The sequence below is a fragment of the Falco biarmicus genome, chromosome 4 (assembly GCF_023638135.1).
Source record: "Falco biarmicus isolate bFalBia1 chromosome 4, bFalBia1.pri, whole genome shotgun sequence".
In the NCBI taxonomy this organism is placed as follows: domain Eukaryota; kingdom Metazoa; phylum Chordata; class Aves; order Falconiformes; family Falconidae; genus Falco; species Falco biarmicus.
Genome location: NC_079291.1, coordinates 85,448,707 through 85,474,985, shown reverse-complemented (window position 1 = coordinate 85,474,985; position 26,279 = coordinate 85,448,707). Strand labels below are relative to the sequence as shown.

The following is a 26,279-nucleotide window of genomic DNA, read 5'->3' as shown; positions in this document are numbered from 1 at the left end:
AAGCTGCTTAAATTATTCTGAAAAATAATTGCCTCTATTCATCAGAAGAATGTGCCATGGATCCAAGTATAACATGAAGTGTTTGATTGGGGATTTAGTTTTATTACCCACCCCCCCTTTTTTTTTCAATATTGCAGTCAGGGAAAGAAAAAAAAAAAAAAAAAGAAAAAAGTCTCTGCTATGCCAGTAATACTCTCTGTTAAAAGAGCAGGTCAATCCATCAAATTGGAATGCTGAGACAGGTGGGTTTCATCTGTCTGTGACAGATGCTGCTTATGCAAATCTATCACGAGACCCTGGCTGCAAAAGCGGTTGGCTTTTAGGGAACAGGACTTCGGTTTCCCGCAGCTGAATTAAAATATGCAGCTGTCCTGACGAGAAGAGCGAGCACAGAGGCTGTCTTGGGGCAGATCTTGGGGGCTTCCAGTGTCAGCACGGTCATTCTCAAAGCTGTGCTGTAGCAGGTATGTCTCTTGGGTACTGAGGATGAGCAGATGAGCAGGTGGTAAATGGAAAGTGATGAAAGTCACCAAAATCCCATCTGTTTCTAATGATTGCAATTATTATTGTCCTTTATTTTTGCCAGTTGTCACCTCGCTTAGCTCTGTGCATGCCCAGGTCCATGACCAGCCCAGATCCCCCAATGGCTTGGCTATGGCTCCTCTCCAGAGCCGGGACAGGGCAGTGCTGCTGCTGCATCCAGGCTGTTTGCATCCCAGAGGCAGGGAAGCCCCAGGTAGATGCAGTGCTGTGGGGCTGGCCGAACCGCTGCAAATGCCCGGCTGTGTTCTTTTACTCACTCAAAATTGGACTGCCCCTCTTTCCTTTTGGATGCACTGAGGCATTTGGCAGGGCTGAAAGCCTTCCTGAGACCAGTTACAGCTGTCCAGACCCTGCGCAGAGACCAGCCGAGCGGAGAAAACTGCTCACTGAGCTCCAGCATGAGATGAGAGTTACAGTGAACACATCTGAACATCATCAGTTAGGTTAAGAGGGCATTTCTTGTGCAAAGCAGCCACACTTCTTGGATGTATTCATCTTCCCCAGCACAGCACACGGCAGGAGCAGATGTTACAGCCAACAAGTCAGAAACATTTTGCTGTTTTGAAGCCACCCTCCGAGCCCTGAGCAGTCTGCCAGCTCAAGTGGGTTACCCTTCCCTCAGCCCCTGTGCACCAAATGCAGCACCAGGCAGTGGCTGCGGTTCCTTTCCACTCGGTGGCCGTGCCAGAATGTGTTCTCCCCTCTACTTCTCAAGTAACCCCGGGAAGGATCGTTAGAAATGGCATGGCGTAAATTCATCCAGGATCCATATGCATGCCAGGAACTGGCCCTTGACAGGCTCTGCTGGGCTGGCAGGGCAGGCGGTGGGTGCCTGTGCCCTGCACTGTCCCCGACCGCAGCTGGGAGCCATCCCTGGGGAGCACAGGGGTGGCACGTGCTGGTCAGGGCAGATTTTCTACCCAGGGAAAGTGCAAAGGCAGAGAGAGCATCCAGGCAGCCCCTGCCCACAGCGGCAGCAAAGAGCAGGAGCTACAGCAGAAGTAAGACTGAATCCAGACACTGTCAGAGCTTTGGACTAATTAGTTTCTTCATCTAAACAAACTTCATGCCCTGTGTGCATCCCTGATTTTTACCTTTGTATTAGCATTTCCCAGTTGCTCAATGCTTTCCGACTGGATGACATTTGGTATTGCTGTTTATTGACCCTGGGGACCACAGCGTTGACATTATTGCTACCAAGTGACATTTACATGGACACCGACGTCACATTGATATCGATAATGGCAGCCAAGTTTATGACACAGCATTAACTATGTGAGGCAAGAAGGGCAGCTTCTGTTATTGATGCTGATACTGTTTAAAAAAACCAAAACAAACAAATAATAAAATAAAAAAACCCAGCCAGTTTTAACATTGATTGACCATATTTCTGGCAAACCCATTGCCAGGCCATGAGAGCTGGTGTTGGCGAGCAGCCAGGGCTCAGGGACCTTCAGGGTGGCAATCCCAGCTGCAAAGACAGGGGAGCCAGCCCAGCCACGCTCGCTGCCTCCATTTGTCTCAGATCCTGCTGTCCTGATGTTGACAGAATTGATTTTCTCTGTGCATGAGCAGAGGACCAGGTTTGTTCTGATGTGCTGGAGCCATTTGCTGCTCATTCGTGGTGTTTGCTCAGTGACTCATCCCGTTCCGCCCTGAGTGGTGGGCAGCAGGACTCCGCTGTCGTGATGAGCCCTAGATCCCTGGGCTGGGTCATGGTTCCTCCCCAATACCACGCTTATCCTCTGCCTGTCCTATCCCACAGACCATTTGCTTCATTGCTGTTATTATTATTGTTGTTGTTATTATCATTATCATCATCATCATTATTATCATCATCATTATTATTATTATTAGTCCCTCTATGCAAAGAGTGTTTTGGCTTTCTCCAAAAGCCTGTGAAGTTCAGGGCGCAGCGGCTCAGCAGCCAGTGGCCAGATCCCATCGCAGGATGAGGATTCATCCATGCACGGAAAACGCTGGCTCCTCAGGCAGCTGGCGGCCGAGCAGGTTTTGAGGGTGTCGCTGGTTAAATCACCCATGGGGTGAGAGTGGGACGAGGAGGGGCAGGGTGGGGGCCGGAGCAGTGGTGTGGAAGCACAGCATCCCTCCTCAGCTGTTAAATGCTTCATACCCAGCTGGAGGGAGAGCCCCAGCACTTGTGTAATTCATGCCCCAAATTTCTGCCTTGTTTGCCATCTGAGAAATCATCACTTTTAATGGTGGCTGGTTCTCCTGCCTGGTATGGACACCGGCCACGCAGGGAACTGCTGCAGGCATGGCTGGAAATGGGCAGGGATGAGGCAAATCCAAGCCAAGAAGCCCCCTGCCAAGTCGTTACCTTCTTGGGACTGATCTCTTGTGACGGCAAATATTTAGAAATCCTGGATAAAGGCTACAGGGCACATTGAATTTGAAAAGGCAACAACGTTTTAATGTGAGTGACCGATTTTAGCGTGAAACAGCCAAGTGGAGGGAGATTAGATCAGGCTGGTGGAAACATCCCTCTCTGGGTGCAGTTTGGCTCATTAAGACAGGGATCAGTGTTGGTAATAAATGTAATATTTAAGGGGTTTGAAACCACCCTAGGCTACTCTGAGGCTGTGACAGGATTGATCCTGGCTGCGGGCTGCTGGGGGTAAGTCACCCCTCCGCTGTGTGTCCCTGTGTCTCAGCCCAGGACCCCAATGGCAGAACTGGCCAGGGCTGGGGCCACAGGGGGAGATGTGGCTGAAATGCAGCAGATAAGATTTTTTTACAAACTTGACCTTTTTTAAAAAACAGTTGGACCCAACATAGCTGAATTGTCATAGAAACAAGAAAAAAATCTCCGTGGCTGCTCTCTCCCTTGCAACCACCAGCCATGAAAGCCATGGTGGGGCACTAACAGTGTGTAAAACACCTGAAGCATCTAAGGTAGGGAAGAAAACCACACTTTTTCTCTTTCCTGAGAATCAGGTTCAAAATTCTCACTAAAATTATTGCAGTATAGGTCATCGTGGCACGAGGCGAGTATCTAGGAGCCTGCACTAGGGAACTGTGGGCTGTTTGCTGGGGCAAGCACAGTGGCATTGGGGTCACTGGTCCCTCGGGAGCTTTTTCTCATACTCTAGTCATCTAAAGGTCAGTTCCCGCTATCGCCAGGGCTGCTGGGGTGCATTGCATCCTTAGTCCCACACAGCTCTGTCTGTAGCTGAAGTGAAGGACAGAGGAAAGAAAAAGTACAACTGTTGCTCTTCCAGCATCTTTTATCTTTTGACCTTTCATTTGCCCTCAGAAACCTGGAGGAGCATTTGGGTTTGGAGGTGATCGGCAGTGGGCACAAGAGTCCTGTGCCTGCTGTGAGAGCATTACTCGGGCCAGTTGATCTGATAATCCCTAGAAAGCCACATCCCCACAAGTGATATTTCCATGGGAAATACTAGCTACTGTCCTGCTAATGCAAACACAGCCTGAGGTCCTGCCTTGGATGATGCCTGGAAGGAGGCTCAGAGGGCTCAGGATGGGGTGCAATTTCTGCCTGACACACACACCACACCACCCTCAGTTTGGAAGACCCACATGGGGGGGGTGTTTTGTCTCCTTTACTTTATACTGCACTATGTGGGTGCAAATGGGGCTTGCGAGCAGGAGTGCTGGCCCTCGCAAACCATCCCTCCAACCTCTTTGCTCATATTCCCCATCTGTAAAAGGGGGGTGGGGGTGGGGGGTGTTACCCACCACACGGTGCTTCTGCAAAGATTAATTTCTTTGCTTGCTTTTTCTTGTAAAGCACTTCTCCCTGGCTGGATGGATGAGGCAGAGAAGACAAAGTCATCATCTTCTCTTTATTTTCAGGATTCCAGCTGAGTTTGGTTTCCCAAGGGCTGTGTTTTTGAGGCAGCGAGCTGGTGGAGCAATTTAGCTGAGTGCAGGCTGGGAATGGCATGCATTTTGCTACGGGCACATGTAGGGAAAAGGCAAATGGGATGCAAAGGTGACATGTTTCCAGGGGACTTGCAGCCCTGGAGTGGCTTCATCTTAGCACTGACCTTCCTCAGAAGGGATGCTGCATGGTCTCCTGCAGGTGACAGCTCCTAGTCCTCAGCACCAAGGGCACGGGGAAAGCTGCTTCCCCCCCTTGGTCCATCTAATTCACCAGGATACTGGTGTAAATGGGAGAAGCTGCACTTGGTCCAGATCTGCTGATGCGGCAGCTGCATGAGGCCAGTGATATTTACTCTGAACCCCCCTGTGTGTCTCCCCACAGGAAAAGCACGTTTGTATTTACCCACAGACAGAAAGCAGAAATCAGAAAGCGGAACAAACCCCAGAAGCAGTAGCCTGTCGCTTCATATGATGTGTGAGCCGAACTCAGAGAGGACAGGGCTGGTGGCAGGCGGCTGGTGAACCACATCTCCCACCTCCTCTCCCCACAGCCCCTTCCCATATCGCCTACCACCAAGCAAAGCTGGCACAGGAGATATTTAGGGTTCAACCTCCTGCCCAGGGGGACACCCCCAGCAGCATCCTTTTGGGAAGCCAAGCGGCAGCCCCGAGTTGCCATGACACTGAGCCACCCCCGAGGATGCGGCTGCAGCTTTCTGCCCTCCGTGACCCGTTTCCTGAGGATTTGGCGTCCCACCCACGCACCCGTCTCTCTCAAGCAATTACCTGCTCTGATTGCTCACCCTCACATGTCACTTCTTAGATAGGTGCTTATATGTATTTTAATCAAGTGAGTCATGCAGGCGGAGCGGACTAGGCAAAACACTGCTTCTGTCCTTGTCTCCTTGCTGGGTAAATGATAGCTGGGAATTTAGTGAGTGTGAAACGCTCTCATTTGGGTGGATTTAGTGGATTTGGTGGTTGAACGGGTTGTGATGTGTTTAGAGATCATTTGGGTTTATTTTGGATGAAGTGGGAGGGACTTGATCTCTGGCCCTGAGATCTGCGAGTGCCGTCAATCAGCAATAACGCCTTTGAATTATTCAGGGATTTTATCGAAGTACATGGAGGTGGCAGGAACAGAATCTTTCCTGGGTGGCCTGAACCCACCGCTCAAGGGCTTCAGAGCCATCATCACAGGCAAGAAAACCATGCTAACCCCAACTCCTCTGGCATGGGCCAGCCATGGGGTTCCAGCTGCAGAACTTAAATCATGCAAGGTGGTGTTTTCCAGCATATAATCAAAATGAAAACTCAGAGGGCAGCTCCCGAGCCAGCCTGGCACAGCACAGGTCTGCCAAAGTCCCTCTATGTCACTTTAATCGATACAACCTTGTTTGCTTGTGGGGCATCTCACAGCAGTTAAGGATGCCTTAACGACGTGCTAAATCCATTTGCTATCATCACTCTGGGTATTAACAGGCACTAATTTAACACAGGCAGTGGAGGTGATTTTTCCAGGGTGATGCATGCCAGCAGGCTGATGTGAGGGGGTTTTCCTCTGGGTTTGGGCGTAGCAATGATTTGCATTGCCTTGATTTCCCTGCTGAGCTTGTTTGGGAGGTGTGAGCTCTGCCGGGACAGGTCTGTGCTGGGAAGGCACGTGGCAGGGAAGAGCAATGGTAGTGGTCAGGTTTTACGGAGCCTGGTTGTATGCTCAGAAAGCCCCAAGAACAGGGAGGATTAGTGTTGCATTGACTGAGCCGCATCAGGAGGCAGCGCGAGCATGTGCACCCCTCGAGGTGCTTTTATGCCTGTAGCATCCTTTTAGTTTGAAGCTTAATCCCCAATAGCTGCGACTTGCTGCATCGGCTGTCTTTTAACAGCCTTACAAAGCTGTGACAACAGGCAAGGAAAATGAAGCTGTCTGACAAATGACACATGACAAGGACCTGGAGTTAACTGCTTTTAAATTCATTATGGCTCCAAAAGATTGGCTTGAGCAAGGTGAATGATTTCAGGTGCATAATAAGATGGATTTAGCCTCCTTTTACTGCCAGTGAATGATCTGTGAACAGCTTTGATCTCTGCATTACAGTCACTACCAAGATTTGTCAGTCAGGGTGGGTTCTTTGAGGACCGCTGGCTATTTGCAGCGGTGGCTCCGTCGCACACGAGTGACTTTTCCGCGGCAGGACAAATGCCAACATCTTGGTGCTTTTTACCTTAGGTGCAAATACTCTTTTCAGCTGCCCAGAGTGCCAAAATGAAAGAGGAGGCATCTGAAGGGCATGTGGGAAACCTGGGCACTGAACACAGCCACTGTGCAGCAGGTCTGGGGTTTGCAGGGAGCTGTGCAAGGCTCTCGGGAGCTGCGGGAAGGTTTCTGCGTTGCATGACGATGAACATCGCAACAGGGGAGTGTTACAGGTTTGGGATGCCCTGGCTGCAATGCATACAGCACATCTGGGATGGCCAGGGCTGCAACCTGCCATGCTTCAGCCAAAAATCATCTGGCAAGGACAGATCTGCCCCAAAATCAGCTCCCCCATCTCTGGCTGTGCAAGGCAGAGGGAATTATTCGCATTTTGGGGGAGAAAGGCATACCCTGCAGCAGATCAGCAGAACAGCCTGTTGCTCAAGATCCATTTGGGGCTGGTACCGGGTTGGAGTCCCGTTATGGTTATTTTATAACAAACTAGTGGGATGCAATTATTCCAGTAACTCAGGCTAATCCTTTCTTAAACAAGAATTCTCTGCAGCCAGTCCCATCTCCAAAGACATGTGCCAGCTTGGTGTCTTTCAGGCTGAAATATTGCTTCTGGTCTGCGTGTTTGTGGTGCTGTTGGGGAGGTATATATTTCTGAAGTATGGCTGCCTCATTTTGTTTTACAATTCATAAGCAAACGCACCCAAATGATCCAGTGCAGTATGGGCACTAAAAATAGCTTTAATCAATCAACTTTTTAAAAGTAAGAATGTTCCTTAAAATTATGCCAGCACCAGCCAGCACTGCCTCTTGGGAATTTTATTCTGACTCATTATTCTTCCAGTTCTGTTCTTTCTTTTTCTTTCTTTTTATTTTTTTCCCACTCCTATTTACCAAATATCATTGAGTTTGGACTGGTTTCCGTTACTTAGCATACAGGATGAGGTGGATACTGCAGACTTTTAAAGCTATTTTTGTTACTGGTAGCATGAAGGGATGGGAAGCATTATTATTGTAATTTGCTGGTATTTGGGTAGCACCCCTAAACAGCAGTAAAACAGGCACTAGGTACTTCAGTATTTCTGCACCGGAGCAGCTCCCACCCATACCCAGACCTTTCAGAGTGGTCAGTCAGAGGACAGGGACACACAGATGCTGTGAGGCTCGGTGGGACAAGGCAGCAGCAGTGCCCACCCCAGCGCCTGCTCTCCCCCCCCATCCCCATCGCTTTTTTCCTGCAAGTGCTTCAATGCTCCATAGCTTTGCAGGAGCCCTGTTGCCATCTCATGGAGCAGCTGCTTTGTGGGCTGACCAAGGATGTGGGCATCCTTCTGGCCTCGGGGTCTGCTGGACCACTCAGCTGGAGGACCCAGCCCCTCTCCTGCCTCTCCTCCTGCAGCTGGTTGCACTCGAGGTGCTGGGCTGGGTGGTTTACAAGCAGGTCCTCAGGTTTCCGACCAACCTTGTTGCTAAAGGCAAAATAAGGCTGCGATTCTGCAAAGGAGGGATTACATGCCCGAGTCCTGCTGCTCTCTGGTGAGCAGTACATACCCAGCTCACCAAGAGCACTCCAAAAATCCCCGTCTCTCAGATATGTGTGTGTATATATATAAGTGTGTATGTATGTTTAGTGCATTAGTCACATCTTAGACTATAAAAACTGAAACTTCAGTTGGCTGCTCCTTCTGTAAACATATGTTCTCCTTGTAACTATAACTTGGCTTTTGTTGCTTTGTGTTATTCCTCAGCATCGTGTGCAGTACGTACGGATACGATAACAGTAATAATCACCATACTGCCAAATCCGAGTGTTTAAAATAATGGGTTAAGTCTCCAAAATCCCCTGACTGGCTTAAAAATAATAAGATTATGTGAAAATAGTAAGTGCCATGATCTTGTCTTGCTGCTTTTCAGTTGCTGGGCACTTAAGCTTTTGGCTCCTGCCTCTCTCCAACTTGGGCACTTAGAAATGAGGGTTGGGGCTAGGGAGGGGAACTTTTAGATGAAGCTGAGACTGATCCCTGTGAAGGACCTGGGAATCTGAAGCAGCATGTCCTTTTTCATGAGGCATGGGGTGAAAGCAAGGGAGTTTGCAACACAGTGGTAATGTGGTCCTGGCATTTTTTACTGTGTTTATGGCAGAAATATTTTTAGAACTGGAGTGACGGATGGTAGAGAGCATCTCCCTGCAGATGGGGAGGTGCAGACTGGCTGAGCTGCCCAGTGAAGGAGACTGGTTGCGTTATGGTACGTCAGAGCCTGACCTACGCCCACGTCACTGGAGTTCTCTTTGCGTTACTTGGGGTGGCAAAATAACCGATGCGGAGCGGACGAGACCCAAACCAGGGTTGCAGGCATGGCAGTCTACTCTGTACCTATACAATTTTAAAAGAGATATTGAAAACCTAGTCTTCAAGACAAGCAGTTTATTTTTCTTTCACTTTTGTATTTAAGGGGGCCTTTAAATTTTTAAAGAAAATACTAGACTTTAACCTACAGTGCAAGAAATCCCCTTACAGCATTCCACAAATATGTAAGGATCTGAAAGTCTTCTAGAAACACGAACTATCCACTTTGTTTTGCTGGCTAAAATGTGTGAAACGGAGATCCAAGTTGCATCATTGCAGTTAATTTTGCTTTTCTCTTTCAGCTGAGAAGCAGAGGTTTATGGTGGGAAGGAGCTGGAGGACGCTGGATTTGGGCTTGGCATTCTTCAGTGCAGCAGAGTCATTCTTTGCTTCTGCCTGCAACCATCCATGTCATGGTGTGCAAACCATCTCCAGAGGAGATGTCAGGAGCTGTCAGGCTGGGCTGCAGCTGATCTCTCACTGTACTTAGATCTGTGCTTAAACTGGTTGGACTAAATGGCTGCAAAATACAGCAGGAGCGCTGAGCTCAGCGAGGACACTGGTTATTTCTGCTTTTGCTTTGGTTTGTTCTGTTGCCATAAACTCAATGGAATTAAGTCTCTTCCAAAGCTAAATGTGAGGGTCTGCATGCCAGGCTGTTAATGTTCTCCCTCTGGGTTTTGTCCTTGCAACCCGTGGGCAGGTCTGTGTGCTGCTGGCCGGAGGTGCTGTGGTGACACCGGAGTCTGCCCCATTCCTCTGCTCCTTGGTTTAGGGCCTGAGGTCAGTAATGCAAAAAGTCACAAATGCACTGCTTTAAAAAGGGAAAGAGGAAAAGAAAAATTTAAATCCGAGGCTGAATGCAAACTTGTCTACAGGAAACACTGGCTGCATTAAGACAAATTGATGGTATGAAATGACATACCACTGCAGGCATCCTCACTCCACTCTGCATCCTAAGATGCAAACTGACTCTGACATCCCGCTCTGCTCTGGACCCACCAGACGGCAGTTTTGAAGACTTTTTTTTTTTTTTTTCTGTGTTTGTCAGCTGGATTCCTTAATTAATCGGTAATTTCCTTAGGAGATTAGAGTCTTGCTGTGTCACTGCCTTGGTGACAGAGGAGCTGTGCAAACCCCACTGCCAGTGGCAGAGGGCAGGGGCTGCTGACAGAGGCAGGAGGTGCTGGGAGCACTTCCTTTGGGCAGAACGCAGGCACAGCTCCTACACAGCTTTATTTTGGGTTGCCAACTCCTCAAACACATCCGCTGGCACTGCTACCAGTGGCTAGGTGACAGGGAGTCGACGAGTGGCCAGCCAGCCTCAGCTTTCTGCACTGGGCTCATGCCATTTGGTTTTCCTGCTGGAAACACTCAAGATTTTCTTGAGCAACTGCTTCAACACACCCTTGAATTCCCATCTCTCTTTTAAAATCAAGTCAAGGCCTTACCAGCTATGTTGGCACAGCAGAGGTTAGCGGGAAAAGCAGGTCTTGCCCATGCAGAGGTATCTTCTGGCAACCAGAGCTCTTAATCCTCAAGCTCCTGGTCTTTTCCTGGAGCTGGTTTTAGTAAAACCCTCTGAAAAGCTGCTGGAGAGCACCGGCATCAGGACAGCATCAGCATCAGCCCTTGCACTAACAGCAGGTGGGGCCAAAAACATTTTGGGGCAGAGCCTGGTTTCTGTGATGCTACTTCTAAACTCAGGACTAGATTTTAGTGTAAGAAACTGTGTCAATCCTGCACACAGTGCTGTGCGGCCAGAAGCAACCCTCCCCCCGGGCGGACAGGGCTCTGCCACTCCCCAGCTCCTGCCTGAAGGGTGTCTGGGGGATTTGAGCTTGGCCCAGATACGCTTGAGATGTCATTACCCTGGAATTTGTGGCAGAGGAAGAAATATTAAGCAAATCTTTTGCAATTATCTTTGCCTCCAGCAGTTAGTCTAGATCTCCCCTTTGCATCTTTTGCTTTTCAAATCTCCTAGTTGCGAAGTTGGTTGCTTTTAAACTGGGTGGTGCTTCGGTGGCCTGGAGAGCAGCAGTTTCCATGGTAACTCACAAGTACCCATTTTTGCAGAGTCACGGTTTTAGCGGGTCGAAGCCACTGCTGCTGCCGGGGGACCAGGAGAGCCCTAAGCCAGCCCTAACCCATCGCAGCTTCAGCATCTCCAGTGCCACTCAGGGTGTGAGCCAGAGCCCTGCATGGCTGAGCTGGGTGTCACCATCCCTCACCTTCCTTGACCTCCTGATGGCCAAAAAAGCCAGGCAGGGTGTGCAGCAATGCTGCAGGGTCACCCACGAGGCTGTTCTGTGCCGTGGGACTTCTGCCCCAGCCCCTTCTCTGCTATTTCTGCTGACACAGGCCCAGTGTTGGGCTGCTCTCAGACTTTTTTCCCACCTTTTCCTGTCTTTCTCCTCTGGGTATTTTCCCAGAATTATTAGAATGGGACCTTTCTTTCCTGATGGGCATTTGGAAGTGGCCCAGGCTTCATGGGAAGGATGCTGCACAAAGGTGCTCTCTGTAATGCCATCCTGAAAAGCAGCAGCATCTCCCACCCCCCAGGGGTTTGCTTTGGGATGTATCCACATGGCTGCTGAATTCCGGGTGGCTTTGGGGGGCTCTAGGGTGTTAAATCACAGCTTTGGGGGCTCCTTGGAGCCAGGAGCCACGAAGTGGGGAGTGAACTGAAATTCAATGAACTGAAATTCCCTTGAATATCTGTGTACCGGAGGGAGGGAGGATTAGTCCTGTTGGGGCAGACCACTCAGGGTAATCCCACTTTCAAATTAGGGATTTCACTGTCATTAATCAGATGTGAAAATAAATAGGGCAGGAGCTTAATGCCTTCGAGGGAGCCACAGGCACAGGAGGAGAAGGTGGGCTGGAAGGGCTGAGCAGGGACAGGACCTTTCAGCTCAGACCCCTTCAGCCGCATCCCTTCGGGAAGGGTTCGGGTATGACAGGAGGACAGGAGCATCCCCAGAAAATGTCTGAGCCCTGAGCAGGGGATTCCTCCTCCCTCCTCCAGCCAAAGCAAAACTGTTCCCTACAGTGGGTTTTCTTCCATCTTTTCAGCCTTTTCTTCAAAGGCAACACAAGTTTTCTTTTGTCTCCTTCCTTTCTACATGCAGCAGCATTGTCATTTCCATCTCACAGTCGTGGCTGAGCCTTGCTGACTACGCTGACAGCCTCTAAACACCTGTGACCACAAAGCTGTGGGACAGCCTTTCTTTTTCTCTTAGAAAATTAAAACAACTCTTCTGACATCCTGAAATACACCAAATTTGGCTTTGATGTTAGGTGGACAGGGGACAGTGGTGGTTCTGCCTGTCATTAAGGAATCAAGGCACTTGTTTCCACTCCAGTGACAATTCTTCTCCTGCAGGTGATTATTTAACCATAAAAAACTTAATTAGATCATTCAGAATAAAGGAAGGAAGTTTTTTAGAAATCTGACGAGCAGAGTGCCTGAACAAATGTCCGGGGTAGCTCAGCAGAACAGGGGCTTCATCCCACAAATATCTTCAGCCTTAGGCTTCAGTCACTCCACAGAAACCAAAAATCAGGGGCAGATGCCAAATCCAGAGGGCAGGCAGGTTTTCTGCTCAGAAAAATTTCTTTTTGAAATGTCTGTCATTTTATATCATTATGAGAGTGATCTGAGCAGCAAACAGGCACCAACCCAGAAGACAGAAGCACCTGGGGCATGGCAGACCTTGGTATCCATCAGGGTTTCCCATGCTCCTGAGGACTCCCTTCAGCAATGGGCTGTGCTTCTGCCTTTCAAGTGACAGATTCTTCCATATTTTTTAAAAAAAAGTCTGTCTTAATTGAATGTTGCCATCAAAACCGGTCCTTGCTGATGATTCACTTTTGACAAATCAGTGTTTTCTAATGGAAAACAAAATCTAATTCTTGATGAGTTCTGCTAGAAACAGGGGCTCAGGTGGTGAGGAGCAGGACGGAGAACAGGAACACGACCAGCAACCCTTGGTGGATGGTGGGTCAAAAGCCTTATCACCTTGTGGTGGGGAAAAGCCTACGTTGTACACTTCCCCAGTGCTGGAGCAGCAGGGGATGGAGTTGGCACAAGCCCATGATCAGTGTCCCAGGGCAGGAGCAAGGTTGGAGCAACCAGGCACAGGGCCAGTGTGCTCCCCTCCTCTGGGGGAAGCAGGAGACCTAATGCATCAGCGTAGTTACACCTTTTTTAACAGCTCAAAATACAGGTGCTTTTATTTTTTTTACTTTAGAGGGAAAAAATTATCTGCAAGTATAATAACTGAAATGAATGCAACTGCAGGCACCCTGGGAATAGCACAGGAGCCCTGTTTACAGGGAGTTCCACATGAATCCCATCAAGCAATGCAAATATTGTAAGTAGGATATGGCCACGGGTTGGGCTTTGTTTGGGTCCAGTGCAGGCTATTTTCTCTGTGGAGCAGGATCGCTACTCTGCATCTAATTAGGCAAAAGGGAAGGGCATCCAAACAGCCCCTAAAAAAATCAGAAAGAGATCATTGAAGGGAGGGAGGAATTAAAGTAAACCAATGTTGGTATTTCAGCAATGCACAAGTCCTCTGGGGCTGTGGCCATGAGCTTTGCCTGCTCCAGCTCCTTCTGCATCGCTGACAAGGTGACCTGGGTTTTTGTTTTAATTTGTTTATTTGATTTTATGCATTTCCATTTTAGACAACTGCGTTTCCAAGTCTGATGTGTTTGGTCCCCAGCATGGGCTCGAAGGTGATCCTAGCTCTGAATTTTTAAATTAAGGCCCTCTCTAAAATGAGAAGTGGGTTGGTTGCAGGTTTTCAGGAAGCTGCAGGACCAGACCCTGCTGATTTCTCTTTTTTCTATTAATCTGGGTAAATGAGAGTGTGTATGCAAAAGGAGTTTGAGACTGCAGCCTTGTACACACCAAATCCTATGCTGCCATAAATCTTACACTGAACTAATAAAATGCCAGATAAAATATATCTAAAAGCAGCAGAGGTAAATACAGTAAGGGTTTTTTGTTCAGGTTTCCAAAGCAGAAGAACTGTTGTTATCAGAAATAAGACAATGTCTATGTGGTTCTTTCTGCATGATCCCTTGCTCACATATGTTTGTGTGTTTGAAAGCATAAGGGTTTATTCATACACAGATGTTTCCAATTATTTTCCTAAGAACAGATCTCTCATTCATGCTTAATTTGTGAAACTCCTATTTAGTTCTCCCAAGTCTTATTTTATTATTTTTAATAGTCATACCAGCAGCAGTAATCATAAGCTTTGGGCCTGTTTTTCAACAATCAAGTGATGCAAATCGCCACTTACTACATTGAAACTACTGATAGTAGTGCAGTTGAGCACTGGTGGGTCCTGTAAGAGCGTACGGTCTTCTGGGGGATTTTTGGTGCCTGGAGACATCCAGCCTTGAGCCCTTTCCTTCCCTTTCAAAGCCCGTGCTGTGCACCCTGGGTCCTGGTTTATATCTGTATCCCGACACGATGCCATCCTTGGTGCTACCAACTTGTGCCACCAGCTTGGCTTTGTTTTGCCTTCATCCTCGGTCATGATGTAAAACTCAAAATGGACTCTATAGATCCATGAGACTTAGAAACCAGGTAGGAATGAGGTAACCTGTATTCAGCACATTTTCTCATGACTCGAGACGGAAACCAGCAGAGAAACCTCGCTGGCTGGAGCAAGGAACCAGGCACAAGCCGGGTTTTCTGGTGGTGGTGGTGCCTGAATTAATTAATCTATCCTTGTCTTGCTTTCTTTAGCTTGGTAGTGAAAGAGTTAATTCTGGCAGACCTGTGGGGTGATTCACTGCTAAAACTCTTTGAGATCTGTAGATAAAAGTTGCTGTGGGAGGAGGATGGAGGCTGCTCTGCTCTCAGCTGCCCTGGGCATGCATGAAGAAGAGAAGAGGATGAAGTGTGTGGGACCTGAGAGGGAAAGCATAGCTGTGCGCCTGGTTGCACTTCTCTGGCTTTGCTGCTGTGTAGGAAATGAAAGGCATGGCTTGTTCCTTCATCTCAACAGGAGCATCCTTTCCCAGGCCCTTTCCTCAGTTGCCAAAAACTTCAAACCTCAGCAAATCTGGGCCGTTTGGCTGTGTTTTCTTCTTTGCTTGTGCCAGGAGTGAAGGCTTTTTGATGTGTAAACAGCACGGTGCCTCAGCTCCCCCCCTCCTGACTTTGAAGTGTGTGCTCTCCTTAACACCTTCCTCTCACCTGGTTCGAGCACATCAGCATGCTGGTCATCCTCCTGAACTGCGTCACCCTGGGCATGTTCCAGCCCTGCGAGGATGTGGAGTGCCAGTCGGAGCGGTGCACCATCCTGGAGGTAAGGATCCTACGCAGCCCTGCTTGCCTGGGACGTGCAGGATGCAGGGGGGTGACCGTCCTGGGAGCTGGGACCCCCATCTTGTCTGTGTTCCCCCCGGATCCAGCCATGAAAGCCCTTCCCATAAGGCTGATTTTCCCAATAAGCCACGCTTCGGCATGCAAAGCCTGTCCTCTGAGGGGACCTGCTGGCCCTAGATGCGACCCAAAGGCTGACTGATTTAGACTTACCCAGCATGATCCTTTCTCTACACATTTGATAAGGTTAGGGGGGCTCAAAACTGGGCATCCAGCTCCCACTGGAGGTGTTGAACACTTTTTAACTACAGGATGGCAAATGCCACAGGGAACCTCTTGCTTGCAGTTGGTCTGTTCTACCCCAGCCAGCTCACTGCCAGCATCTCTCAGATTGCTGCAGTCTGGTCTGTGCACTACAGCACTGGTGACTTTGACATTTAATTCCCTTCTTTATGAACACAATGGCACAGGACAAGGCCATGCCTGCTGTCCTCCACAGCAGAGCCCAGCAGTTGAAGTGCTGCATTGCCGAGTGCCGGGTTAACTGCCCTTTGGGAAATGCATACCTGTACAGAGTTCACAGGCCCTTGCTGGCCATCCCAAGCTTAGTGGGGCATCACACTTGTCATTTCATCCTTCACTGTGTCCTGGCAATCCCCTCGCTGCCATATGCCCACAGGATTCATTTTGGAAGCACATCCCAGCATCATCTGGTGTGTGGGCTGCACCTTGGCGCTGGGCTTCCTGCAGCAACTCGGTTCTCAGGCTTGGAAGCAACTTTCCTTGTTTCTAGTGCATTACATCAACCTAGGCAGGGACTACTGACACGTGGTAGTGCTAGCAGGCTTGGTTCAGCTGAGTCCTGCATATATCTGCTGCTTTACTTCCCTTTGAGCATTTCAGCAGTACAGGAATGCCAGTGGGATCCTTCCAACCAGCTTCTCCTGCCTCTTGCAAAGGTTGGTCCAGAACTGCCTGCAAATGCCAGCAATAGTAGAGTTTACCATCAAACCCTCTTTCAGTCTTAGAAGAGGATCTCTTAAATGCAGAGCCAAGTAAACCAGTTGAGCTGAGAAGGCACTAGAGGTTTGTCACAGAACGAGATCAGTTTTGGAGAAAATGTTGCCACCAGCTGCATGCAGCATAGGGATCGCCTCAGAGGGTCAGGCTCAGGGTTGGAGTGGAGCAGGACCCAGAGGTGGATAGTCCATCTCCTTCACCAGAAAATGTCACACTGCAGGGAGCTGTGGGCTAAGCTGCCCCAGAGAGCCCATCAGAGGGTGTCCGATCTCTCCTGAAAGGTTTCACTCCCCATGCCTGCTGGTTTTCTGCATGTATACGCCCATGTGGGGCTTTGGGGGATGCCAATCCCTGCCAAAATGTCCAGGCAGACAAAGTGAATCCTGCCTGGACAAGGAGGTGACATTATTGAATGCTTATTATTTGCTTCCTTTTATTCATAATTTAATCAGGTTGCAATCACACGATTTGCATGGTCTGTTCTCCCCAGAATAGATACACATAACAGCCTGCAAGGAGCCCAGGCACCAAATCTGTTTCTAATACAGGCTGAATGATGACAACGTATTGAGTATATTTGCAAAACCTGAAGTGTTATCCTGATGCATTTGCAGGCAGGAAAGGGCTGCAAGTAAAGCCATCATTATCCCTTACCCTGTCACAGCTTGCAGCAGGGAATGAAAGCCAGAACATGAGGTAGAAAACCTGAACTTCTTTCTGGAGGTGTTCAGATGCCAGATATTAAATGAACTGAAATAATGGAGCAAAACTTCTGTGTAGTTTAACAAGGGAAAGGTTGGTTGATAAAGCCAACAGCCAGAGAAGATGATGCTCACACACAGCCACGCAGAGGTACATGGATGCGCAGTGGGAACTTGGCTTCCATGTGGATGCTTTGTTAATTTTACCATTAATCCACTCAGACCTAAAAATGGAAGTGTCAGAGACACAATAGCAAACAGTATAGTCATTAAGAGAGTGGTTTGGACAGCAGCAGTCATGTCTGTAGATCGAGAAGTTCCTGTGCTTTACCAATTCTGTCATTCAAAACAACAAAGCCTCTGCACATGATTTACGAGCAATCTGTATCTCCCGATGTTCAAGTTTACAGGCAACATGTAGAAGAATATCTGCAATAGAGTCTATTTCATGGTATTTTCAAGTGCATACACATTTCATTCAGGTACCTATAGTCTCCAGGAAGACTGGAGAAATCACAGCTGTCCAACTCCCCACTACCCTACAGAAATCATTCTTTAAGTAAAGGCTGAGGCATGTTCTATAGGGCACCAATGGATTCAATTACACACCTTTATTTTCTCTTGTTCTCGCAGTAATCTAAACCCCAAAATTTTGGCCTTCATCAAGAGACTCCTGTGCTGGGCACACAGGCTTGCCAGGGGGATGCCCTGAGCCTCTGCACCACAAGGAACCACTCCAGCCATTCCTTGCATGCAGCAGAGCTGCCTTTATAGTTACTGCTTCAGCCTCTGCTTGATGTGCCCGTTCACTCCCAGCTGTGTCTGGGTCCATGGGTAGGAACCTTGATCCCTTTGGGAGTCCTGAAGGCATCAGAGGTGAATTACATCTCCCTATTAGATGGGACAAATTCTTTCTAGGAGGTATGAGCTGCCCAGTCTGCAGACACAGCTTCCACTGCAAGTTGCTAAGACCTCATGGACCCAACCACAAGTTGCTGTTGGATGCATAGGCTTTAAATGCCAAGAAAAACACCCAACCTGTACAACAGCCACGTCTTTTATCTTTGCCGGTAGATTAACAGAAGCTGCTAATGGTTCCCAGGCAGTGGGCTGACCCAGGAGCTATGCTCAGGGGTTGCCGTCACCCATCAGGTATGGCAGGTTTGATTTCTGAGTTCAGTAGGTGGCACTTTGGTACCAGGGCTTTGCCTTGCAGCAGCTGCCAGGGTGTACAGAGTACCGCTGCGGAGGGAGTGCTCGCGTCTCTGCTTTCCCTTTCCCTGATAAGAGAGCACAGCAGAACTGACTGTAATAATCTTTTACTGGTCTCCAGGCATTTGACGACTTCATTTTCGCTTTCTTTGCGGTGGAGATGGTCATCAAGATGGTGGCTCTGGGGATCTTCGGGCAGAAGTGTTACCTTGGAGATACATGGAATCGCCTGGACTTCTTCATCGTGATGGCGGGGTCAGTAACAAAACCTCATAAATTTGTTCTTTGCAGTGAAGGCAAGAAGTCCCCAGAGAGCCAAATCTCTAGGTTGTCCTGGCCAGTATTCATAGCATCTTGTGAGAGCTGCCAGGCTCAAGCCAAGGCAAAGTCTCATAAGGCTCATTTGGTGTCGCCTCTGGCAACCACACCAGATGATGGGGTGGGGTATGCACGTCAGGGCAAAAGCCATCTGCTTTTCCATGGCAATCTTTTCGCCAGTGTCATCTCTGTCAAATCAAGCGCACACTGATCTAGTCCTTGTGATGGCCAGAATGTTCCAGTGATCGCGATTAAGACTGCTGTCTCCAGAACAGGCGGTAAAATATAGCAGCTCAGCCCCACTCCTGCTATGTGACACCATTACTGAGGCAGAGAGACAGAAACTGGCCAAACAAGGAAAACCTAGCCCAAAAATTGGTTCAGAAGTTTGAAATCCCAGTGGAAGAAGCTAGCCAAAAGTTGACCCAAATTACAAGTGCATGCAAATGCCTCCTATAAACTTCTCTTAGTTACATTTTAACACCGTCTCCTACAGCTTCTTGCTTGTGCAGGATGTGTTAATAAACAGATATAAGGAAGATCTGGGTGCTTTTGACACCAGTTCCCTCACACCCATAGGGGAAAACTGAGTGGACTAAAAGCTTGGCAAGTCTAAAACTTTCTTCTATAAATACATGGATTTTAGAAATGCCAGGCTCTCTTACCTGCTAAGTATACCCTAGAAAGGGACAGGCTGCTTTAATTACAGAGCTCTGCCTTATTTCTGAATTCCTGAGTTTATAATGACCAGCCTGGGGTTAATTAGAACATTCCTGTAATATGTTGGGGCATTTTTACCCTTACATTAGTGATGTACAATCTTCACTGCACTAATGGAGTTTTGTTTTGCTCCATGTTATTTGTCTTGAATACAATTAGGAATGGCCTTACTGGTTTGAATAAAACATGAGGTCTCCTGAGCAGAGCTTCCTTTGAACCCATGTGCAGTTACAGCCTAAGAAAGAACAGCAGGGACAACAAAAGGAGCAGTTAATTATTTTTCTTTCCAAAGCGCTGCAGCATTTAAGCCAGAAGTAGCAGAAGAACAAGGCTGTGGTTGCAGGGGGAACTTGGGATCAGAAATCTGCCATCTGTAACCAGCGTGCCAACAGTGTTTCCCCATGCTGAACCTGCAGGATGAGCTCTCCTGATGGGCATGCAGAGATTCCCCACATCATCGACCAGATCATCCCAGCAAAGTGGGAGGATAAAATAGCACCTGTGGGCAGAAAGGCTGAGCCCTCTGCTCATACCACGGAGCCAGGTTTGGCACCAGGATCTTTATTCACTAGCACCTGGGACAAGGGGGAAGGTGGCTGGTGAGTCGATGGGTAGTTTTCCAGTGTATTTCCCCACCCTCTGTGGCTGGAATGTGTTTGAGAAGAATGAAAACAGCAGAAGCACCAGGAGACCTCGATGGGAAGCCCTGCTGCCAGTCTGGCGTTACTCAGGCTGAAGATGAGAAGAGGAACAGCCCTTTCTCTGGCTGATCCTGGGCCATCTCCAGATGATTCACAGGGCATACCTGTGGCGTTATTGCCCATCTCTCAGAAGAGAGGCTGTGCTGGCCACTAACACTGGTGGAAGGCAAGGAGGAGCTGTGTGATGGGCTGGGGTTCTTCACCTCTCCCACCACCACCAGATCCAGTGTCTGCTCCAAAAACTGGAGGTGGTTTTAGCAGGGAGCACACGACTGGAATAAGAGTTGCTTTTTCTAGCAGGTGGGTGGATGTGTTGAAGTTATTCTGAGGCTTTTTCTGATAAGAAGGGAAGCAAGTGATAGGCAGTGCTGCCTGCTTTGTTTGTCCCATTCGGTCTCCTCAAATAAGCTGATTTGGCTTATTAGCAAGTACACCAAAGAAAGCGGAGGGTAAGCCGGGATACTACAAAATAAACATATCTTCTGCCTCTAGCAACAGATTGTGTCTGAAGTTTGCTCTAGCACTGAAAGGCCTTTAATGTTTTCCTTGCCTGAGAAATGTACCCAGGAAAATTTCAGACTGAATGGAGCTTACAACTTTTCAATCTGTCCAGCAGCCAGGTTGAGAGCATTTCTTGAGCATCAAAAATGTTGTCCACAGGATCTGAAACCAGAGACGTTCCTTGTGCCTCAAGTCCCTGTAGACTCTGCAGGCTCATATGATATGCTTTGGACATCTTTAACTTGACAGCTGAAGGACTGGAAACCGTTCATGGCAGAAGACATTGCAAAGGCTTGTGCCTCCTTCTTTTTAGTACCCAGAGGCTGTAGAGAATCACCTACCAAATGCCAGTCCACCCAGACCTCCAGTCCCTGCATAACCAAAATTTCCAGCTCCAGCAAGTTTCTGTTGGGCATTCCAGGGTATTCTTGGTTTACAAGTGTGATATGAGAACAACACCCTAAGCCTGGCTTTGACAAAGGCACCTTTGACTTTTTCATGAAGGTTTCAAATGTTTTCACTACTTGGAGAAGGTCTAATCTGGAATCCATCAAGTGTTTCATGTTGGCTTCGGTGGGCAGTGCAGATCCCCCTGAGACTTACTTTCAAATCCTAGATGGAGTATCACAGAATTCCAAATTATCAGGGTCAGAAAGTCTGTTTTCTAGTTCAAATCCTGAATTATTCATCTTTTATCAGCCCCATTGAAACTCCAAGGGCCAAGTAAAAGTGTGGCCCCTGGAGTTGGCCCTTTAATATGCTAATAGTTGCATGAGCTCTCTGGAGTACAAAACCAGCTCCCACTGGGGCATTTCATACTCCTTTTACATGCTATTAGTAGTTCAAAAACTGTATCAGTTACACTAAAATTCACTTACTCAGCCACCCGATAAATTGCAAATGTGTTGTATTGGGACCACGCCAGCAAGCAGATTCAGGCTTCAGCACTATTCACTTCAGGGACTTTAAACAATGCTTTGTCTATTCCTGCAAGGTCTGTTTAGAGCAGACACCTGGGGCTGGCTCCAGGCCCCTCATTGCAGGTGTGAACGGGCATTTCCGATGGCTTTCGCGCTGGGTGGTCCTTCGTGCGGCTCCGGGCTGCTTCCCACTGCTCTGCTCTGGCTGCTTAGTGAACACATGTTAGATTTAAAACCTGTTTTTGTGCCGTGTTGAGTTTTAAAGCTATTCATCATGTCCGGCTCAGCTCCTACGTACAAGCTTTAAGGTGGTTTTGATTTATAAAGACTCACTAACTACTTCAGGGAAAGAAAAAAAAAAAGAAAAAAAATCTCTGGAAGGTTATCACCAAAACCAACTCAAAATCACCTTGGCCTCTGCATGGCAAATTAAGGCTAACAGGACAAAGTCACCTCAGTGCAATGCCAATGATATCACAGGCTTACACCGAACAGCTTCAGGACAAAGACGAAAGAGAAGCAAACATCAGAACATCTAGATATTCCCAATTAAACTTTGTAGAGCAGGGCAGGCATCAAATACGGAGTGCAAGGCTCCAGCAGAGCAGAGCATGGGCACACAGGCAATTATGTGCCTGAGCAAGGCTGGCCCGAAACCAAACCTCCCTGTGCTGTTGCCTGAAATCCATTCAGCTGTTGCTTCAGTCCATTCGGCTGTCGCTTCTTGATGGCACGTAGCAATTTTGGTCCATCCCGGCTGCAGGATGCTTCAGCTGCAAGATCTCTCTTTCCACTGAGGCTTCTGAAGTGCATGGTTGCAGCAGTTCAGCTCGTATCTGCCTTCCTCCTTCGATATCTGTTTGTTTATTTTAAAAAAACAAAGCAAAACAAAAGCTCTTTCTCCATGGGATCCAACAGCTTACTCGCAGGGTTGCTTTTGATGCTGTTATGTTATTTGAACAGGCGTGGTGAGAGATTTGTGACATATTTACAAGTGCTTCCCTGTAGTCAAACTCATAAATTGTAATTACAGCCATGCTAACTAGCCATAACCCCATTAAAAAAGCAACACTACACACATTTGCCACTCATTGCTATAAAAGAGCAAGAAAACTGACTTAACATCCTTCCCAGCCTGGGAGAGAAATGTTTATGTGAAATGGAGATGGAGCATGAAAAAGAAAATGTTCCCTATTCTTAATAGTAAAATGGAAACCAAACTACTTCAACATCATTTGTAGGCTTGATTATTCACATTTTTGTCATAGGGGGAGAGATAAGCTGGTGTGAAAATACGCTGGGGTGCTAGTAGGGGGTGTAATATCAGAAACATCTTATTGACTTGGAGCTGCATGGAGCTGTGCAGTAATCTCCCTGGGAATGCCGTGGATGCGCTGCCGGCCAGAGTGTGATAAGCTCATGGAAAAGGAGAGCAACAGAGCTGCGGAAGCTGAGCAGATGGTCAAGGGCTTCCCCTCTGCCCCAGTTTCTGTGGCCCCAACTTTGGAGCTCCTTGTCATGCCAAGTCCTGCTTTCTGGTGTGTTAGTTGTGCCTGCAGCCCGTTAGCCCAGGAGCACACCTGACTGCCAGCCCCTGCACCATTGCTGCTCCTGTGGGTATTTTCAGCCTCTTAGACGCTGAAATATCCCTTATATCCCCTATTGACAGCATGATGCACATCATGTGCTGCAAACACATGGGTGATGACTCCCAGAACATGCAGGCAGCAACAGCCCCAACCCCAGGCAGCCCCAGCACCCTCATGCCCAGACAACGAGCATCCCACATCCTGACGCCTTTCCTCTTTCCCCTGCAGCATGATGGAGTATTCTCTGGACGGACACAACGTGAGCTTGTCTGCAATCCGAACCGTTCGGGTACTTCGGCCACTACGAGCCATTAACAGGGTCCCAAGTAAGTCACCCCTTTGGCTGCACCACAGCCACACAGCTGCAGCTGGGGCTCTCCTGGCTCACCCCCTGGGAAAACCAGGGGGTTACAGCTACTTCAGCTAGCGTTGTCTGCTAAACCTTGCAGCAGTAGCCTACTCTCCTGCTGCTGAGAGCAAATTCATTTCTTTTGATTTTGAATGGTAATTCAGAGATCATGTATTATGATTTTCAGTGTTAGTAAAGGGCAAGTAGATTTTATACCTGGGGGGTGGAATTTTTGTGGCTGTTTTCCATTTTCATGAGTTCTTTGAGGCAAGTAACTCTCTGCTCCTAGTGTAAAGTAAATAAGGAAGTCCCTATAAAGAAAGGGGAAAGGTCAGTTATAAGAAAGATCTTCTTGCTCTGGATGGGTTCATTTTCCCCTCTCAGCTATTTAAGGTCTTTCCATTTCTTTGTGTTCAGGATTAGAAGTGCAGCAGCCTCTGTTGCTGGTAAAATACCACAGAGGGTCTGCTGTCATGCAGAACAAAATTAGGTTCATCCATGATAGAAAGTTCAAGTGGGCCCTAAATCTATTTTCAAGTGGCTTCAGCTGCTTGTCTTCTAAATCCAATTTGAAAAATGAACCAACGAGTTGAAATAATTTCCTGCTGGAATCAGCTGTCTGCTAAGCAATCTTTTGCAAGGTACTAATTTCATAGTGCTTGCATCATTTTTTTAACCAAAATCCACTCAATCCAAAATGCAACAGCATTGTATGGAAATCATAGAGGTTCCTTGTAAAAAAAATGACACAGTTCCACTGGTCCTCGCTGAACATCCTGCCTAGATTAATTGCCAATCATGTCTGCACAGCTAGGCACAGCAAAACAAACTCCTCCAGAAGGGCTTTGGTTCCAGTACCTCAGATGAACATGCAAAGGAACAGAACAGATGGATGTTTACGCACAGGAGTCTTTGAAGTTTCTCTCTGAGCTCAAATTCTTCAGGATTTTTCTTTTAAAAATAATAATAAATCTCTACATTCAACAGTGACATCATTAGAAGTTAAAAACAAGGCAAAAAGAAATGAGAGGCTAAAAGGGACAATGAAACCCACCGGGGCTTTGTTTTCCTAATGAGGTTTTGTTACCAGGGTATTGGAGCAGCCGGAAAGCACAACAGAAAGTTTTCCTCCAGGATTTTGAGCATGGTGGCTGCATGGCCTCGCTGGGATGGGGAGGAGCAGAGGGACGCTGGCACGTGCTCAGCTCAGAGCTCTGCTGAGGCTTCAGGCTGGGGTGAGAACCAGGCTCAGAAGTTATTTAAATCCACAAAGCCCTTTGTAGCTCTCCCTTGAAATAGTGGGAGTCTCAGGCTGGGACTCAGCTGGGCTGAGAGCAGAAGCCATGGGAATTTGAGGATTTACATGCCTATTAAACCGAGGCCCAGGGATCCAAATGCCTCCAAGTCTAGGTGAAATTTTGATCTATGTCCAGCTTGTGTTTCTTTCCCTTAGGAGTCTGATATTGAAGCTTTGAAGTAAGCCTTTTAGGCTGTCTTCTGCTACACTTGCCATTTGGATCTTTTTTTTTTTTTTTTTTTTTTCAAAAGAGAGGCAATAGAAAATATTCAATTTTTTGTTAATAGTATGTGAGATTAAATCCAAAGAGCTCAATCCATGTTTGGAGTTGAGTTGCCCAGCTTGATGAGCAGCTAGGCTGATCTTACAACACTGCCCGTGTCTTGAACAAGTGCCAGGGCAGGATTAGTATTCTTAGAAATATCTCTGTTCCTGGAGGGCAGATAATCACAGCCTTTACTTGTTTATGAGACACTAACTCCATACACTTTTAACTTCTGTACTTTTACTGATATAATCCAGGGTGTGCAGAGAATGGATAGTGACAGCCCTCTATTTTGTTGTATTTTTGCAGTTCCCAGTAATAACAGAGTTACATTTCTAGTCTTTGATCCATGGGCATGCTACAGCTTAGCCTGGGGCTGACCTCAGACATCCACCTTGCCCCAGCCAGCGGTGCAGCCGCAGGTCGCTCAGCCCCATCCGTACAATCCCCAGCACCAGATCAGCAACACCCCCCTGGCCACTGCACCGCTGGCAGGAGCCGGGTTTTTTGGCTCAGTGGCAGTCACAAAAGGATGTCGAGCAGATACAAATTACAGCTAGGTCAGAAGAGATGAGCCTGGTGTTCAGTCACAGCACAGGGGAAGCAAGAATCTATGAGAAATAGCCTGGCAATTTATCCCTGTGATGCCTGGGCATTTTCCTGGGTTCCAGCCAGTGCTATTAGCTCTTCGCTTCCAGGCACAATAAATTCACCCGCAAGATTATTTCATTTTTATTTTATTTGTTAAGAAAAGAAAGGAGAACCGTAGCCAATAAAAACATCATCTCTATTAGAAATTATTTTTTGAAAATGACTGGAAAAATGTAATTCCTGCAATTTGTATGTTTGGCAGGAGATGCAGTAAGGGGCTTTTTTGTAGTAGTGGTCACTTTTTTCAAATCCATTTCACTGCTTTATTTTTATTTTTCTACTATGTTGTTTAAACCAGGCATCACATGGAATGGGAACGAAAAGAAATGCTGATCCTCATTTCAGCCTAACCGATGCTCGTGCTCTTTTCCCATGGCACACTTGACATTCTGCTGAGAGCCCAGAGCACCCTTAGCGGATAGCGAACAGATGGATTCAATCTCGAGAATGGTGCCACTAAACAACCCAAAATACCAAAAGTAGCTGAGCGGAAAAAAGTTGTCTGGCACAGAGAGATAAATTTTAACCATTTTTGGAAAAAAAAAAAAAAGAGTGAGGATATTGGGGGTGGGGGGGTGGTGTGCGAAAAGCCCAGCATCATCTTTCCAGTGGGAATTAAGTGAGCCTTTTCTGTTTTTCCAAAATAGATTTGCAAGGCGAGTCTGAAGGGCAGTGCTGTGGGATGTGCTCCTGGGGGGCTTACTGTGACAGCACATGTT

General features: G+C 47.7%; 1 protein-coding gene across 1 annotated transcript in view; it reads left to right on the top strand.

Annotated features, from left to right (window-relative positions):
• Positions 1-26,279, top strand: part of CACNA1H (calcium voltage-gated channel subunit alpha1 H) — a 254,598-nt gene that overhangs the window by 112,481 nt on the left and 115,838 nt on the right. Inside the window, exons 3-5 of the mRNA XM_056337895.1 lie at positions 15,188-15,299; positions 18,371-18,504; positions 23,227-23,324. Of these exons, the coding sequence (XP_056193870.1) occupies positions 15,188-15,299; positions 18,371-18,504; positions 23,227-23,324 (344 nt within the window). The remainder of the gene's footprint in view (positions 1-15,187; positions 15,300-18,370; positions 18,505-23,226; positions 23,325-26,279) is intronic.